We start from the raw sequence: 18,644 nt of genomic DNA on the forward strand, positions 1-18,644 counted from the left end.
AAGCTCCTTTTTAAAGCTCAGGCTTAAAAAAAAAAAAAAAAAAAAAAAGTAAATTCCATCGAAGCAAATGAATATCAGAATATGTTTAAAATTCTACGTGCACTTATAAATAAGAATATAAATATTTCCTCTGATTCCTTTAAATTGATTTTCTTTAGAATTGTTTTCTTTGTTGTTAAATACAATGCATAATTAAATAATACAACATTCCACATGGAAAATAAATATTGAACCTTTCTGCATTACTTTTGGTAGCCAGATACCAGTTACACTGTGATTTAAGAAGCAAGATTTTTTATTATGATTCTTTTATTGTAGCCTTCAAGTCTGGATGACAGACGAGGCAGTCGGCCAAGGTCCATGGTGAGATCGTTCACGATGCCATCATCTTCAAGACCCCTCTCTGTTGCCTCAGTGTCTTCTATCTCCTCAGACAGCACGCCTTCTCGACCTGGCTCAGATGGGTGAGTAAGGAATATTCATTCAGGGCTTATCTTTGTAAAGCAAGACCTTAGGTTTTTAGGATTGTCACCACCCCACCACACAAACAAAATACACACAGACTAAAAAGATTTTTTAATGAAAATAAATGTAATGCTGTTCTTTGTGGTGTTAAAAACAAAGGAAAAGAAAAACCTCTAAGTCTTCAACCAAAATCCCCAAACTAACAGGAGATAAGTTATGCTCTTTTTTGAACTACTGCAAGTGTAATTGTTTGGAACTGATCGTGTGCAACGTATGTGATGAGACGTGTCTTCAGCCAGTCTTGTAGCGGTAAACAGGTGTAGCTTGGGAGAAGGAAGGGATTAGCTAACTGCTCAATCATTTCTTCTCACTCTTGCTGCCAGAGGGAAAGCTGCTTATGGCAAGATTGTACTTCAAGAGTTATCAAGATATTTCACATGAGAACTGGGAATTCTGTTGATAAGCCCTGTCTCACAGTCGCATCCCTCAAAAGAAATAATCTGTTTTCTTTCCACTCAGCCTCAGAGCTCCCTTCTCCCTCTTCCTCCCCCCAGGCACATTCGTAACCCAGAAACTCAATATTTGACCAAGGCGGCAGTTTTCTAAAAGCCTCCTAAAGGACTGCCAACATGCAGAGATGCACTAGAAATGTTAGTGTCCCTTGTGCACCTTCAGAGGGAGTTATTGCCTGACTAGAGAGTAAAAGCATCAAGTAAAATTAAATACAGCACCTAAGGACCAACATGATACTTACCTTGATTACAAACAGTTTATGTACACATTGGGAACGAACTGCAAACAGAGCACAGTTCAGATCTCATTACATTCCCCTCTGTAACACATACATGATGAATCATGTTTATGGAAACGTAGGACAGCAGAGATGTTCAAGCACTTTCACTAATTCAGCTGTGGGAGTTGCCTTGCTGGAACTTGTGCATGCCTGCCATCCCAAGCTAACGGGCAACTTCATTTTATCTCAGAAGTAAAATGTTTTTGTTCCTTTTCTGTTTCTCATCTTTAATTTGCTCCCTTCCTGCCTCAACCTCTTTCTCTTTTTCCCTTCAAAATCTTTATATGTATCTTACTTTCTCCACTGAAAGCTACTTTCATAATTTTTGCATCTCCATCCCAGCATTGTTGCAGTGCGTGTCACTTAGCAAATTTGGAGGATCTCATGAGTCCACTCAATGTGTAAAACCAATACTCACAAAGATCACAGTGCAGCTCAGCTCCTGCCCTGAGCATGGGGCAATACACCTGTAATACACATGAGGAAGGCAGAACAAATACCAGCACTTAGAAGAACTGAGAAAATGCTCATTTGCTGGAGCAGGAGGAGAAAAATCATCAGATTTAAGAAACATACTGAAAGACTTCTAAAATGCAAGTGACAGTAAGGATGATGTGAGTGCTGTGTCACTACTAACTTGGAAGGAGTTAGCATGGCTTACTCATCTGCTTGGGTTTATGTCAGTTGATCCATCTTATATTCCACATCCCCACCCTTCAGGATAGGTTACTTACGAGATTAGAGATGGATCTATGAAAAAACAATTAAAAATGGAGCTGACCGTCTTACCAAATCACCCGCCTTGTATTTTACGCTGCCGCCCAGCTTCCCCTGCTTTAGAGCTTTTAAACAGTAAAAACTCAAAGCAGACGTCGACACGGTGTGTTTTACAACTCCCAGCTCTACGTATAAATAAACCTCTGACTTTAAGAAAAGACCTTTGGGTTATTCTCTGCTTAAAATGGGCCCGTGGCAGTACAGATAGGAGCACTTAGAGGCACGAGCTGGGAGATGGGAAGGCCCAGGCTGCCCGTGTGTCTTGCTGTAAGTTGAAAGTCCTCATGTACTTCCAACACACGCGTGGCGTGCTGGCCCATTTGTATCACTGATACACCACGTACAAATAATTAATAGCACTAATAATAGGAATGCCTAGAAGGGAAGCAATTAATCACTGTGTGAAGAATGGCAATTCTTCCTGCAAACCTGCAAGCTGCCCGCAATGCGCGGCCACGTGCGGGGGGCTGTCACCGCCATCCAGCACAGCACGGCCCTCAGAAACAGCCAAAATGCACGATTCAGGCGGCTAAAATAAATGCACACTGTCAAGGGAGCTGCAGTCTGTTCCAGGCTTTGTCACTGACCTGCTTTGCAGCCCCAGGCAAGTCATTCCCGTCCTTTACTCTGTCTGTAAAATGGGATGTAAGATATTTTGTGAAGCACTTTGACACTGAGAGATAAGAAGCTCCGTCTAGCAACTAAGCTTGCAATTTTGTCTCCCAGCTCGTATGAATTTGGCTCCTGTTATGAGGGCAATGACTCAGGGGCTGTTGCTGCAGGTACTTTTCTGAGTATCTTTTCATCAAATGAGCCTAATTGTGCTGAAATTAAAGGGCCTTTAGTGCTTGTAGCAACAACAACAAACAAATAGTCACAAGGTAACATAATATAGATTTTTTTCTGCTGGATATTGCTGATGATTAGGATAAATTCCCTGTGAATTATGTGAACCCACCCCCCAGTATTACACTGTTAGTAGTCTGGCTTATGTGGGTGCATTATCATGGCAACATAAATACTTTTCCAAAATTAAAAGGTAAGCGACTTTCCTTTGGTTGACTGTTGTTGGGATTTTATTTGTTTGGGTTTTTTTTTGTGGTTTGATTTTTCTAATACACTGATTTGTGACATCCTCTTAATTTCTGCTAGAATAATTTTAACTGGGTTCTGATTTTACTAGTATGTTAAGTTAATAGTATAAATTATAAAACACTTTAGGTCTAGCTAAGAATCTTTTAGCTAGTTAAGAGCAAAATGTCTCTTTGCCTTTTATTTAAACTAGTCATTAAAAAGGTGAGATAAAAGAATGGTTCCTTTAAATTACCGAGCGAACAATTAGCTTAAAAGGGTTCCAATATTATTTAGAATAGTCTTTCCTTATAAAATAAAAACTATTGTTAAAAAACTGAAGTTTTACTTTAAAAATTCATTAAAGCCCTAAGGTATTTTTTTTTCTTTGAAGACAAAAAGTTGTGTATTGTAGAAATTTCAGAGGTGATGGTGGTGGTGTACCAGCCATGCATGTATTCACATCTGAAGTAGATGGCTTTGGGTGTGGAACAGTCCAGGTGGGAAAACATCCACTCCTTGGCAAATAACCTGGCCCTTAGTTACTGTCAGAAAGATCATTCTTGAGTTTCTCTGTAATATCAGAACACTCTGAGCTCCTCATTCCTGTCTCCTCTTCATCACTTCATGCTGTAGGTGAATATATCTGTGCATACCCATGTCAGATATATCCTAGCACTGTGTAATTACTGAAAGAAAGTTATTGTGTCTGTGGTTAAACCTCTATACTTCATACTTCAGTGCAACGACTGGTACAGATGTGATGCTTTTTTGCTTTTCCATGAAAACAGACTGTAATTTGGATGAGTTACAAGCATTAGAAAGCTTGTTGTGTTGTACACATTCAACAGAAGCTCACTACACCACTAAAAAACAATTTCTCAGCAGTTATTCCTTTTCTAGGGAATAAGTATATCCCCTTCCTCCACCAAAACAAAAACAAAACTAACAAAAAAAAATGCCTGTTCTGGTGCCACCATATGTATCTTGGGCTCATTTTTGTATAACCACTTCCAGTGAAATTCAGGAGTTTGTGTACCTGTGAAATAGCAAATATACTAGAGAGCAGGGAAATATGTTATTGGTCCTTCAGCAGTTCTGCAGTAAATTTTAAAGTGAGACAATAACGATTGTTCTGACCTTCTGCCCACACATTTTCTCTCCAATAGAGTTTTACTGATTAGCAAATCATCTTTAACTAAAGTGAGGCTTTTGGGACTATGAAAATTAAAATCAGGTGTTTTGAAAATTGTATTTTATTGATCTATTGAACAATTTTCCTTAGGTTTGTGCTTGAGCCCCTCCTGCCAAAAAAGATGCATTCTAGGTCTCAAGATAAATTGGACAAGGATGACCTAGATAAGGATAAGAAAGAAAAGAAGAAGGAGAAACGGAACAGCAAGCATCAAGAAATATTTGATAAAGAATTTAAACCTACTGATATTTCTCTGCAGCAGTCTGAAGCAGTGATCCTTTCAGAAACGGTAACTTTATTAACACACGATGCTTTATCCTGTTCTGAGCAGTGTTCTTTCTGGTTTTAAATAAAAATGTGGGTATTTACAATTTTTAAATCAAAAATACCTCATAGGGAATACACTTTAACATTAATACATTTCCAAATGAATGAGAAATACAGGTTTTATTTACAGTGTAAAAAATCATGGTATCTTATATAAAAATCTTACCAAAAGGTATATATGGCTATTTGGCGAAAGGACCAGATGATATATCCTAAGTAAAATAAATGCTTCCGTTTTAGCAGCCTTTTGAATTTATGGTTCCCAGTAGACTGTGATGGGTTTTCTCATATTTCAGCTGACTACTGCAAGACACTTTTGGTGGAAATGTTACAAGGTCATTCCGTGCATGGAATTACGTACTCTTGAAAGACTATTTTAAGCAGAAAATCGTAAGCAATTCCACCAGTGGCTGTGTATAAGCATATTAACTACAGGGCATATCTCGTTTAAACCCTCTCTTCTTGGTGTATATTTAATTCACTGAAACTATCCTGAAGGCTTAGGTAACTTCAGAAGTTTTAGTTCTGAAATGAACTAAAGCCCATCCTAAGCTGGAGCAGGGATTTCATGAACTAAGCGTAACCTCTGAATCTCTGGCTGGACATTTGTTTTGAGGCCAATAGTTTAAAACTTGCCCTCAAGAAATAAATGTAATGCTCTTTTAAAGATTTGCACATGTGCTAGTAGAGCCAACTTTTAATTCAGTGAATTCTGTCATTGGTCGTTCTGTCATTTACATTGGGCTTTGGAAACGATTCCTCTCCGCCCTTGATGTCCTCTACCTCCTTCTGCTTGGTATTTGTCGCTGAGTATTGCTTAGATGTTCAGCCATAGTTCCTGTGTTCTCTGGATTTGCTCTTTCTTTTCCATCCAGAGATAATCTAATCTCTCAGATGTGTCTCCTGACATCAGGGAAGATCAGAGCCTTATTCTGTCTGATATGGCCGTGGGCCCTGTATTAGCTTAGCACAAACTCAGATAAAATCCCTGTGCATCCCCCAGGCTTTTCACCCAAACTCCTTTGAAGTCAGTGACAATTTTCCCATTGATTTCAGTAATTTTGGGATCAGTCCTGGTTTGTTTAAGTGGATATTGCTCCTATCAAAACCAGTTTTCAGAGAGCAAATACATTGTGCATAAATACCTGTGCCTCATTTTTTTCACACAATGCTTTCCATTCTAGAGGTGTTAGGCACGTTGCAACAGTCCTGTTTTGTCTAAACCTGAACATTGCAGTGGCAGGGCTTGCACTCATACCTCCCAGATCCCTAACAAACTAGCAGAGTTTGTGGGAGAAGAGCCACAAGAGAAGGAAGTTTTATTTTGGAGCAGCTCAGTCGGATTTGCGCAGAACCCCAGGACCAGATGGGAGGCATCCAAGGATGGTGCAAAAGCTGGCTGATGTCAGTGCAAGGTCACTGCCATCTCTGGGAGGTCTTGGATGTCAGAGAAGTTTGCTTATGACTGGAGAAATGCAAATGCTGACTGCACCTGCATGCAAGAAGGGCAAAGCAGGCTGACCGGGGATCTGCAGTCTGGTCAATCAGCTCACCTCAGACCCCGTGAAAATCACAGAGCAAACCTTCTGGAAGCCCTTCCCAAGTGCACAAAAGACAAAAAGGTGATGGGAAGCAGCCTGCATCTGTTTGCCAAGGGCAGGGTCATTTACTTCTGAAGACTCATCCTTTTACACCGTCAGGCTAGGGCCATTCGCTGCCAGTTTCAGTGGATGAAGTTTACCCCTCCAACCTCTTTGAATTCACATCCCCATATGCGTTCCTACTCGTTTTAACTCTTCACTGGCCATGTTGTGCTTGTTCTGAGAACCTCTGTAATCACTGGACCTCAGCAGCATGAAAGGAAAGCAGCACAGCATTCCTGGGCCGGTGTCTGCTGGAGGCAGAGATCTTAAAACCTGGAAAGGGGGCATCAAAACCCTTCCAGGCACATTCCCATTTGTCATCTGAGGAGGAGAAATGAACAAAATCCAACAGGAGTTTTCCTCTCTTCCCCTAGTTGAGATCTTTCAGTGCATGACTGGTATGACTAATTTTCCCCTGGTTATAGAGAAGGAAGGAAATTAAATGCCAGAATTAGTTACTCACAGTTACTCTGAGCTTCTTGAAATCCACAGATCAATAATAAGAAATGCAGTTTAATGGTAAGAGGAAAAAGCCTCCTTCCTAAGTATCTGCAAACTACTCGAAAGAGCTCCAAAATGACCAGGTCAATTTTTAATGCTTGGTGTTAATGTGGTTCGTTTTCTCTAGTATATGAAATAGAGGAAACACTCGAGATTGGTTTACAGAGTGGTTGTACAGTTCCCCTTGCTGTCTTCAGGAATTTTGGAAAGATAATGTCAAGTAGTTTAAAGATAAAATTTGTCTTCTGTTAAAATTGCTGCACTCGGGAGAGATATGTCCCCTATTAATTATATAGAGGAGAAATCATTATCTTTTGTAAGAACTCAAATTTTCCATTGTTCTACTTTTGTGGGCTGCGTTTTGTACAAGTTCCCTTTTTAAAGTCAAAATTACTCCCAAAGCAATGGTTCTGCTGTGTTTTATAAAGGAAAAGGCATTTTGATTTCTCTTGTACTGGGACCTTGGAATTAGGAAGTTTGCTAGCTTAAAAAAAAAGAAAAAAAGAGAGGAAAAAAAAAAAGAAAAGATGATGGAATGGGAAAGTGAAATACTTTCTTTTTTTTTCTAAAAAAAGTTGGAACCAAAGACTGATGATAATTTGAAATTAAAACATATATTTAAAGAGCTTTTGTAGTGAGATTTTAATCTGCTATTAGTTGCTGTAGTATTTCATATTATAGTTACTGGATTCCTTCCACTGAGAATTTTAGAAGTGACTTGTAGCATTGCTAATTCACTTAGCATATTCCTCTTATTTGGTGAAGTTTCTAACAGAATTTCAACTCTGACTTCTAAAATACTTGGAGGTTTTTGCAGCAGAAGACGTTCTTTTCCTTAGTACCATGACAATTTATAGGCACCTCCAAGAAAATGGATGGAAGAGTACCAGCCAGCTTGGGTTTGTCAGTGCCAGATCAGGTCCAACCCTTCTTACTTCTTCATGCAGCAGAGCAGGAGGCTCAGCAGGCACCTGATGTGCTCATTTCAATGTGCCTCCTCGCACGTCTCACCCAACATTCACACCAAGACTGGGTGATGTAGTCTAGCTGAAGGTGATGCTGAAGAACACATAGCGACCTGGAAGACCTGCAGTCAGCATTAGCATGGGTGAGGCAGAATAAATGAGAACCCACAGTGGGTTTGGACAGTGGGATTTATCAAAATAATCTGTGTAGCATGCAGTGTGTTCAGCCTTGTCATTGTCAGGTAAGAGGACAGCAGCCCCATCACACTGCTGCTCTGTCAGATACCATGCCGTCAAATGCCATGGATATTTCTGTCACTGGGGTGCACTTTCTTATGCAGGAACTTATTTTTTACCAATTAAATAAATCTTCCTGGAAGAACATGAGAAGATTATACAGTTGTGTATGTGGAACCATTTTCTCTAGTTATATGGTTAAATACTTTTTTTTTTTTTTTCAGATTTCTCTGTACTTGTAATGAATTTTCTGACTGATCAAAACCCAAACTCTAATTACAGAGATCTTGTACTGCTCTGATCTTATCAAAAGATAAATTAAATGCTTTGGTATGTGAAGATCATCAGTAATGTCTTTCTAGTTTTCTGGAGATTTATATCTTCTTTTAAGTGTCGCATAAACTTCTTTAACATAAATTCTCTTTGTTAGTTCTTTGATTCCAGAGGCTGATAGCAAATCTAACACTGAGGCCAGGTATTTAACAGACCGTTCGAAAGCTTATGTTAGTAATCAGAATAATAGGCTGTACATTTTATTGATTTAGTGACATCTAACATTGCTCACCATTGATCTCGCCTTTGGCAGACTAAAAAAAATTAGCAATGGGTTCATTATGGATTAGCAGTCTCCAAAGAGTTCATATTCCCTAGCAGAACCATGGTGTATATGAACCTTTAGAAAAGAAACAAGCTAGTCAGTCATATAAGAAGTTAAAATTTATTTCAGTTAAGTAGCCATGAACCAGGTTAACTTGTAAACTTGATTTTATGTTTTATTTTATTTTATTTTATTTTTGTCTTTTACTTGCATCGGAGGTTTCCTGATCAACTAGTACATTTTTCTTAGTTGCTTTTTTTATAATTTTATACCTCTGAGAAAGCAATTACTGTGCTTATCCATTCCACTAAAAATATGCTTTAAAAGATCTTGAAAGAAACCTTTGGAGTCTTTGGGACTTGAATTTTAATATCAGGCAAACTTCTGAAAGGTTAATCGGAGGTCTTTGTGAAAAAAAGTTGCGTACTTTGAGAGCCTTCTAAGAGAAATTACCATAGAGACCTTTATGCAAGCCCCTCTAGGTTTTGTTTCTGAAAATACAAGGAGGTACTCTTGTACTCTTCTCCTTCACCATTGTCATTGGTGAAATGACAAAATTATTCAAAAAGCACGAATTTCTTGCAGCTTCCATTTTGCCCTAATGCATCACCTTGGCAATCCTTCCCATCTTAACTTTAGGCTGCGGCTCCATTTTCTGTGCGCTCCTTAGAATTAACAAGTTGCTTTCCTCACTGTGATTGATGGAAATGTGGGGGACAGTGGATGGGTAAGAAACAGTAGGGTTCAGAATCAAACTTAGTGAATCACTTATTCAATTATTTCAATATTAGTTGCTCATAAGATTACAAGTATCATTTCAGGTTTTCTGATGGAAAAGTTAAATGGCTTTTGAAGTGAAACAAGAGGTATATTTCAGTGAATTAAATATAAGCACAAGAGTTTATATTTTTTGAGCATGCAAGCAATTAGAGAGATTTTAAAGGAAAGCATAGCCATGTGAGAAGAAAGAAAAGATTCTGAATGTCATACAGTCATGTAGGCTTACTTACCTTACTTATTGCTGTAACATGCTAAGCAAGTGTTTTGGGATTTGGCTCATTGCTTCAGAAAAATATGCAAGGCTATAGGAAGGTGTATGCATTAAGTCTCATTGCTATTCCTGGGAGGACAGGAAGAGCATTTTGAGCTGTAAAATACTGCATTAAATCAGAGGAGTTGTATGTTATCATTGCCCTGTTGCTGTTGAGGAAGTACTGGGAAAATACAGCAGTCACAAAGTCGGCTGCTCAGTAACGTGTATTCCTTTACCATCTAACCTTGATGAGCTGTGGTGGTCAGTATCCACTTATATTCATGCCATGTTGCAGGGAAACAATGGGGATTTTCATTGTTTTTGTCCCTGTGCAGATCAGCCCCCTACGACCACAGAGACCAAAAAGCCAGGTCATCAACGTCATTTCAAGTGAAAGGCGCTTCTCCGTCTCTCCTTCACCTCCCAGCTCCCAAGTGACACCACCCCCAATAACTCCGCGGACAAAACTTTCTTTCAGCATACAGTCCAGTAAGTCTTTAATTACATTTTGTTTTCCCAGAATATTTTTTGCAGAATAACTTCCTACGGGGAATTGTGTTTCCTGAGCATCATGTTCACCATCACGCTTTGGGATCAGTTCTTATAGTTTATTTTTTTCCCATCACCATGGGATGTCTTTTGCAGGACTAGGAACAATTTACCCCTTAACCTGGCACTTACCAACAACAAAAATCATTTAAACATTTTACAAAAGCAAAATTGTTGCATCGGAAAAGTTTATTTTCCTTTTCATATAATCAACAATTGCATAGATATTTAATAATTGTCAGAAATTAGTGTTGAACTTGACTCTGTATTGGATTTGGGATATTTGGGAGCATAAAGGATGAAAAAAACAACCCTGCAATGTAATTGTACCTTAAAAGAATGTTTATTTACTATGTAGTGAGTACAAGCCAAAGGAAAAAAAAAAAAAATTCCAATGTTTTAGGGTTTTTTGACATTGAAGTCTATCACTTAGCTGTTCTGTAAAATATCATATGTTTATTTCAGCCTTCAGGAAACCCTACTGCAAATCTGGGTGTAGTACATCACATATTTCCTTTACAATGCTGTTCTCCAAAAACTGATTTTCAGTTTTCAGTTGCTAGCTTGTGATAAATTACCTTTTGGCACATTTACCCAAATGCTAATACACCAGTCAAATGTTAAATATTAGTATAGAGGAGAATAGATTGAGTTTAAATATATATATATATATATATAAATATATACAAAAGATCTTGTTTGATGATCATTTTGGTTTATTTACTTTTTTGATACTTAAATCCTTTTCCCTTAAATAAGGAGTGTTTGGAAAGTTCTTGTTGCCATTTGTGAATATATGTTCTGTAAGCACAGGAATGTTTATTCTACAAATGTACAGCAACAAAACTGTCTTCTAAAAGACATGGGGCTTTGCTTAAATGATTTTGGAATTGTTGGCTACAAAGATATTGTGGAAGAGTTATAAACAAGCTCAAACCAGTTCAATGCTTCCTTTGCTTAGTCAGACACCCCAAACCACTATTTTGATAACTGGGAACTATCTCCTTTCTTTAAATTTTTGATAGCCAAAACTTATGAGTATATAAAAAAAAATGGAAATACAAAGAATTACAGTACATGTACTAACATGAATTAGATTATTTCTTTTTATATGCAATTTATTAAAAACAACTCAATCTCCTTTTTTAAAAAGGGTCTGAAACTATCATGTGTTTCTGAGAATATTTACATCCACGTGCTTCAGATTTATGTGCTTTACATAAAATAGGTTCGAGTTACTGCAAAATGTATAGAACTTGTCCATAATTGCCCGAGGGATTACAATTATATTTTTTTTTGTGGAATTCCAAGGACAAAGAAGTTACTTCACTACACAAATTGGCTAAAAGCAGTTAATGAGTTGCTAAGCAATATTGCTTGCTTGTTAGCAGGCAGTTTAGGAGAATGGAGTGTAAAATTTGGTCATTAGGTTAAAATGAAAAAAAGTCATCTAACCGATCTCATCATTCTCAGTGGCACGTGTCCAGTAAAGAGAAAATATTCAAACCATGTTAGTCTGATGAAATGCTTTGAATGATGATAGCAAAACAAAAATGAGGGGTAGATATTTATATAACACGACAGTTTGTGTTTGACACTTTTTTCCGAAGTTAGCTAGATGACTTTTGGATTTCATTAAACTGTGTGAGAGATTATCTAGTCAGGCCAAATAATTTTTTTTTTTTTTCATTATAGAGTGCTGTTGTTCTACTAAATAGTTTGCCAAAGTGTTCAGGGCAGTTAAATTTGGCTACTAGAGGACTGGGAGACTGAATTTCTAATGTTTGTCTATACGTGATAGCATGTTGTTGTGCTGATTTTCAGTTTCCACATAAGGAATGTATATAGGGAGACCTAACAGCATGGCTGGCTTACAGTAATGCCCAAAGAAGGTTTCCCTCTAGGGAAGGATCCAGGTTCTGCTTAAGCTACAACTCTAAAGAAAATGACATTTTCCAAACATCTCTCAGCATTACCCTACACTACACTGCGGAAAAAAATACACCCCTACACTGAGGGAAAAAATAAAAAATGAAACACACACACACACACACCAAACAGTAAGTCCATACATACAAGTATAGGTAGGTACATATGAAGTTGTAGATGAGATGTTGCACATATGTCAAGGAGCTGTTTTCTGTGATGTTTATGCTCAAATGTCTGTGATCTTTAAATATACAGCATGGATGGGAAGTGAATACAAAATGAGCAGGGAAGTTCATTTTACGGTTATGTTCTAATGACAGGAGCATAGTAGAAGTAGACTCTGATGGAGGTATATAAAAGAAAGTGCTATGAATACTGGAATGTTAGGGGAATGGAGAAATCCTCTGTGTAGAAAAGGAAGGATGAAAAACAGAAGCTATAGAAAAAGTGATGAGAAATTCAGGTCCTGGAGGACAAACAACACTTTCCAGCTTGATGTAGAAGAAACCACGGAAAGTTTGAAATCCCAAGATGAAAAATATTCTTGGTCCTGATGTAGTGAAAGTTCGAGTGAAAGGATGAAGGGTAAAATTACAGTTTTCAGTGACAAATCAATACACCCTTACAGTTAAATTGTGTTAGCGAGAAGCCATTTTAGAGAACAATAGAAGGGCACTGCTTATAAGATATTGATAGAAACCTTGCAATAAAAATATCTGAATAAACAAGTCCTCCACTTGTTTTACAGATCATCCTAGTAAAATAAAAATATTAGTTTTTCATTCCCTAAATGAAAACACTTGCCCTAATTTATCAAAAATAAATTAATTTTCTTATCTTGTAAAGCTCACAGTGGGTTTTGCCTGTGTTCAGATGACTGAATTACCCTGAAATACACCGTGGGTGGATTTCTACACAAAAACCCATGTATGCCTCAGACCTCAATAAACTTTATCATCCCTCAGGCTATTCCCCTTTGCAGCACGTACCTGCTAGGATTTATCTGCTAAGAAAAGGGAATTTTCTACCCAGCAACCAGTAATAATAAATGTTTTGTACTTTTTCTTGCATGAGTTTATTTACTCAACAACTAATGACTACTCATTTATTATAGTTACCTGGAGTTTGATTTTTTTTTGAGATGTAGTTGATTATAGGCTTTCATCTGTGCATTTTATTAACAAGAAGCTTGTATTTTACTGTAGGAAAGTAAATAAATCTTAGCTTGATTATATTCTTAGCAAAACTTAGCAAACACACTTAGCAAAACTTGTATTGTTTGTTACTATCAAGGTGTAAATGCAGAGCTTACTGCTGAGAAAATTGTATTTGCCAAGCTATGAATATTTTGGAGTGAAATCTGAAGGGAAGAGTATTTTCATTTTCTGTTAAAAAGAGAGTATTGTTCAAGTCTTTTGAGTGTATCCTAAAAATTAGTCCGATGCAACTCCAACAGTGCATGCTTCCCGTTGATGGGGAGGTTGGTTCACTTGTTCTTTTTTCCTTTAAAATCCCTCATTACATGAACTGCAGATAATTATAGAGGCAACGAAGAGCAGACAAAGATGTTGCATGTGCAGCATTGTCATATTATCAATGCCATAAGAATAGATGGAGTCTGAATCTTTGGATTCCACTCAGTTATTGAAGAGTTAACTAAATGCTGGTTTTCACAGATCTGGAACTGAATGGCATGTCTAGTGCTGACCTCACAGACATCCCTCCTCCGCTGCCTCTCAAAGGAAGCATGGCCGATTATGGGAATCTCATGGAAAGCCAAGACTTGATCAGTCCAACAACGTCCCCTCCTGCCCATCAAAGGGTGAGTCCTACTGACGATGATCATTTCCTGCAGTTTTCTTTGCTTTTTCATTTTTAACCAACCCCAGCGAGATGTAACCCTGCTGGCGGATGTCAGCAGATCCATACATTTCTGCAGCTGCAGACAAATGTCTGAAGGAGGAAGGAACGGCATCGCTCATTGGGATCGACTTGAAGTGAGCTTGGATTCATTCTAGTGGAGAAGATTCAGCAAAATGTTGTTAGACATGTTGGTAAGGAGGCTTAAACTGACAGGATGGAGTCTCAGCAGCAAATTAGTTTTTATAGCCTTTCAATCCTATCTCAGGAAAGGAAATAAAATATGTACCTGACATATTTTCCTTCTGGAGCTCTGTGTTGTCAGCATTCAATTGCCACTTGTTTCCTAGAGGCAAACACGCATGCTCCCTTTGAGGAAAGAGCTTAGAAACATTCTTCATCATGAACGTGGTTTTCAGCTTTCTGAAGAAAATACACTTTTTCAGCTTAGTTTTCCTGCATCCTGGAAGCCTTTAAAAATAATTTAGTATTTTTCTTTTAAGCAGTACTTTTGAGAAGGGCCATTTGTTTTCTTTCTGAAGAAAAAAAAAACAAAAACAAAGACAAACAAACATGTTTAGAGAGGTGTTCTTTTCTTTGACTTTGAAATTTATAACTTTGGCCAAGCTGTTATTTTGTGGAAAAATTCTCACTGGTAATAGTTCTATTTTGTTTGCAGAGGTATCTTCCAATATTGCTCTGAAGTTCACCATTCAAATTAAATTCTTTAAATAATTTGCTTTTCAGTAAATTTCATGGTTAGAGAAAACATTTTTTATCTCAGCAAAGAATAAAGTCAGGCAGGAATTCAGTTTTGTGTGTGTGAAAAGTTGTATTGTGTAAGAGGCTATCGCAATGTGTAACAGTACACAAGTCTGACTTTTGCCATGTATGAAATTCTAACTCTGTAGTTGCAGTAATTTAGTTTTCAGGCTACATAGGGAAAAATAAGTACGGAAGTAACTTCTGAAACGTTAGCAGTGTTGTTCGAAACACCATGTTTTATTCACAGTCGTAAATTGAAAAACTCTCTATTCTTATCTTTTATTCTACCATTCTTCCCTGTGTCTGGATTGTTTTGTGAACATTTTAACTGATTTTTTTATGAACCCTTTTCCTCTATTTTCTGACAAAATGTTCCAAACTTTCACTCTTACCCATTCCACTGTCTTCTCTCTCGGGGGTCAGCTGTGCTTAACCTGGATACAGACCTCTAAATGGAAACTTTCAGAATTACCAGGATTTTGATCTAAAGAATCAAGCCTCATGAAGAAGCTTGAGAAATTCAAATTAAGTTTCAAATTTGTTAAACTTCCTGTATGAGCTCCAAGATAGTAAATTCATTTTATATGCTATACCGTAAGTTGTAAGTTTTAGGTCATGGTAGTAGCTCAGGACTGTAAACATGAGTTCAATTCTCAGCTGAAAAGATGATAAAATGAGATGATAAAATATGCAGTGAGGGATAAAATCCCTGTGCCTGGGTTCTTTATTCCTTCCTTTCAAGGCTATTTGAAGGGGTTTCCATGAAATGGACAAATGCTAGATATTTACTGTACTATTTGCAAATGCCATCGTGCTGTGCTGGTTAGAGCCCAGATCTGAGGAAGACCCCAATACTAGCCTTGGTCTCCTTGCTGCTGGAAATGTGACCTTGCACAGCTCCTGTACCTGTCATGAGCAGGGTTTCCACATCACTAAATGGAACATCATAAAAATAGCCTTAATGTGCTCTCTTGTTTTGTGTTTTTTTTTTTTTTTTTTCCAAAGTTCTATTAAGGTCTTAAATCTTTTTTTTTTTCTTTACCGTCTTCACTGCTCAGCCTCCTTTCATACTTTTTTCTTAATATTTTTTGTTGTTGTAGAAATAGGCCCCATTGTTTAACATCCAGTGTTGAAGGAGCTCAGGATTTGAGCATCCTGTAGAAATCTGATCAAATAAAAGTGGTATCTCCTTAGTCAGGTGTCCACAGTTTTCCTCAGCATCTGTTTTTATAAGCTTTCCAAGATGAGGTAATATAGTTTCAAAGTCTGGAAAATAGATCTAAAGCAGATTTGTCACAAAGCCACAGGTACTAGTCTTAGAATTAATTTTAGGAAAGGTTTCTAGTCTTATTACAATTACTCTACAAATTTATTAAATCAAGCTTATAACTGTAAAGAACATAAAATGAGTAGAGCTGGATATGAAAGATCAGATGGGTAAATTCTTATTACTGCTCTGATTAAATCCCACTGGTTAGTTTTTAATGCCTTGTGTTTCAGGGGTCAGATAACTACATACTTCATAACTTTATGATTCTCTGCCCAGTAAACTAATGATCTTTTAAATTACACACGTTTTGTATCAGTGAAGAAAAAACAGTAAAAAATGTGATAGATAAGATTGTATCACTAGCTTTAGAATTGGAGGTATTCCCTTCCATAAGAAATTATTACATGGCTTGCTGGGGTTGCTTTGCAGTCAGTTAGGAAAAACAACAACAGAAAAAGCACTTTAGTGAACTGAAAAGAGTACATTAATAAATACACCAAGAAAACCTTGAAACCGCAGGGAATAGTGTCATTTAGTGCCTGAGATTGTAATCTTAGATTATTTGAAGTCTACTGTTAGCTTCATCTACTTAAGTCTCTTATCCCAGTAATCATCTAATTATAATTATCTGATTGTCCTCTTATTCATTGATAACTATGATACCCTTATATATATTTTCTTGCACTGTATGATTTGTTCTGCTAAAAATGTTCTTAGTAATATATAAGAACATAAAAAAGAAGTCTACGACTCCTGCAAGGATTATTATTACATCAAGGGATTCCTTTAGGCACTTCTCATTCTTTATGGGTTCATCCATACCCTTGCATACAAATCAACTGCCTACTTTGTATTCACAGCAAAAAGGGAAACTCAAAGAAAATAGACAAAGGAGCACTTACATTTATAATGCTGGCTGTAACACTTACTGAGATCAGCTAATGGTTTGGGTGAGATGACCTCAATCAATCTGGCAGCAGACAGAGGACTTTGCGAGAGGGGACAGCAAGGGCTGAAGCAGTGCCTAAAGTGAGAACCCAAGCAGGCTCACGTGGCTGATGGCAACAACACTAATTTTCCCTTATTGGGATCCCAGTGCCTGAGTAACATTCAGATTGGGGATTGTTTTACTACTTAATTGGATATAATGGAAATGTTTACACAGAAGTATAAATCCAGGGGATTTTTGATGTGTTGCAATGCATATACTGCAGTGCTGATCTTCTCTGCTAGGTTAGCTGCAGTGAGGGAAAAAAAAAAAAAAAAAAAAAAAAAAACAAGAGGCTTTGGCAAGAGTACTGTCCTCATGTGGACAAAGGAAAAGAGTTGAGGCTGGAAAACCAGCCGAAACCATGACGGTAGCAGGTAGTTAGGGAGCAGTTGCTTCGTTGTTTGCAGTTGCTGACATGAATTCTTGGGAGGTTGCCATCAGCTGCCTCAAAGGTTCCCTTTCCTCCCTAAATGCCTCACAAAGGTTGTATTGCTTGGATCCCCGGGGCTGATGGAGTCTGCAGGGGAAACCCCCAGGTCGCATGGTGCTGCCTGCCTGGGACTCCCAGCGCTGCTCAGAGGTGGGCCTGGGCTTGCTGCGGGCTCACACACCCTGGGCAGCAGGAGGGCAGCTGGTAGCATTCTTCTGTGGAGAAGCTGGAGAGAGTGAAATTGGAAAAACTGCATTATTAATCAGTACTATTCAGTTAGAAACTTGACTTTGTGAACCGCATTTGATCGCAAGTGGAAGTGAATGTATCCTCTTTTATAAAGCAGGCACTCCGACCAAAGCCTTTCTGTGATTTAGGTGTAGATTAGATATTTGGAAGAAATGCGGAGCTTTGGGTTGTGGGTGCCCCATCCCTGCCAGTGCCCAAGGCCAGGCTGGGGGGCTTTGGGCAGCCTGGGCTGGGTGCAGGGGTCCTGCACCTCTGATTAATTCCATCTTTCTATGATGCACATAGCTATATCAGGTACCCAGAAGGTATTTTCCCGCAAGATAATCCCGTGTGCTCACAGAAGAAGCCAAAAGTCTGTTCTTTACTTGCCCCCTGATCATTATTGCTGGCTGCTGGAGACGGGAAGCGTTTCAAGCTCTCCTCCCAGTGTTGAAGTTCAGCCCGGGATGGGCTGGGGTTTGGTGGGTTAAGGTCTTGCCTAGGAAGGAGTCACTTTTTAATAAGTCTCAAAATCAATGGCCTGCCACGGCTCGTTACAGGATTTTGAGTGAAAAATGTGTTGTTCTGCTGTCTGCCTTGAGGCACTGAGCCCGTGATGTGTCCCTAAGCAGCACCCTTGATTTTGTTTCGGCAGCGGCCACGTCCCCGCCGCCCGCGTTACCAGGGATCAAGCTGCGGTTTAGCTCTGCCCGATCGGCAGCGCGTTGGTTTATAGCTCTCGCAGGGCCCGGGCCTTCAGTAAGAAATACAGTTTCGGTCTGGAGTCTAAACCTAATTCTGAGGGTATTGCTCATAACTCTTGAGGTCTGTTTGTGTAAGGAGTAGACCAGAAAAACACTGCTTTCGAAAATGAAGTTAGACGGCGTGGTGCGCCATACTAATGGACTCCGCACGCAGAGACGTGGTTTAACAGAGGAGGAATTGCACTCGCCATGTGTTAACCCAGCTGACATGTGGCAGGAGCAGATCCTTTGTGCGATGAGCACAGGCCTCTGC

At 38.5% G+C, this 18,644-nt stretch overlaps 1 protein-coding gene across 4 annotated transcripts in view; it reads left to right on the top strand.

Moving 5' to 3' along the window:
* DOCK1 (dedicator of cytokinesis 1) overlaps positions 1-18,644 on the top strand; it is a 257,618-nt gene that overhangs the window by 232,711 nt on the left and 6,263 nt on the right. For all 4 annotated transcript variants that reach the window (XM_084525023.1, XM_084525025.1, XM_084525022.1 and 1 more), the window contains exons 48-51: positions 319-464; positions 4,392-4,590; positions 9,941-10,094; positions 13,760-13,905. In XM_084525023.1, coding sequence (XP_084381149.1) covers positions 319-464; positions 4,392-4,590; positions 9,941-10,094; positions 13,760-13,905 — 645 coding nt within the window. The remainder of the gene's footprint in view (positions 1-318; positions 465-4,391; positions 4,591-9,940; positions 10,095-13,759; positions 13,906-18,644) is intronic.

This window comes from Aythya ferina (genome assembly GCF_964211825.1).
Source record: "Aythya ferina genome assembly, chromosome: 7".
NCBI lineage: Eukaryota > Metazoa > Chordata > Aves > Anseriformes > Anatidae > Aythya > Aythya ferina.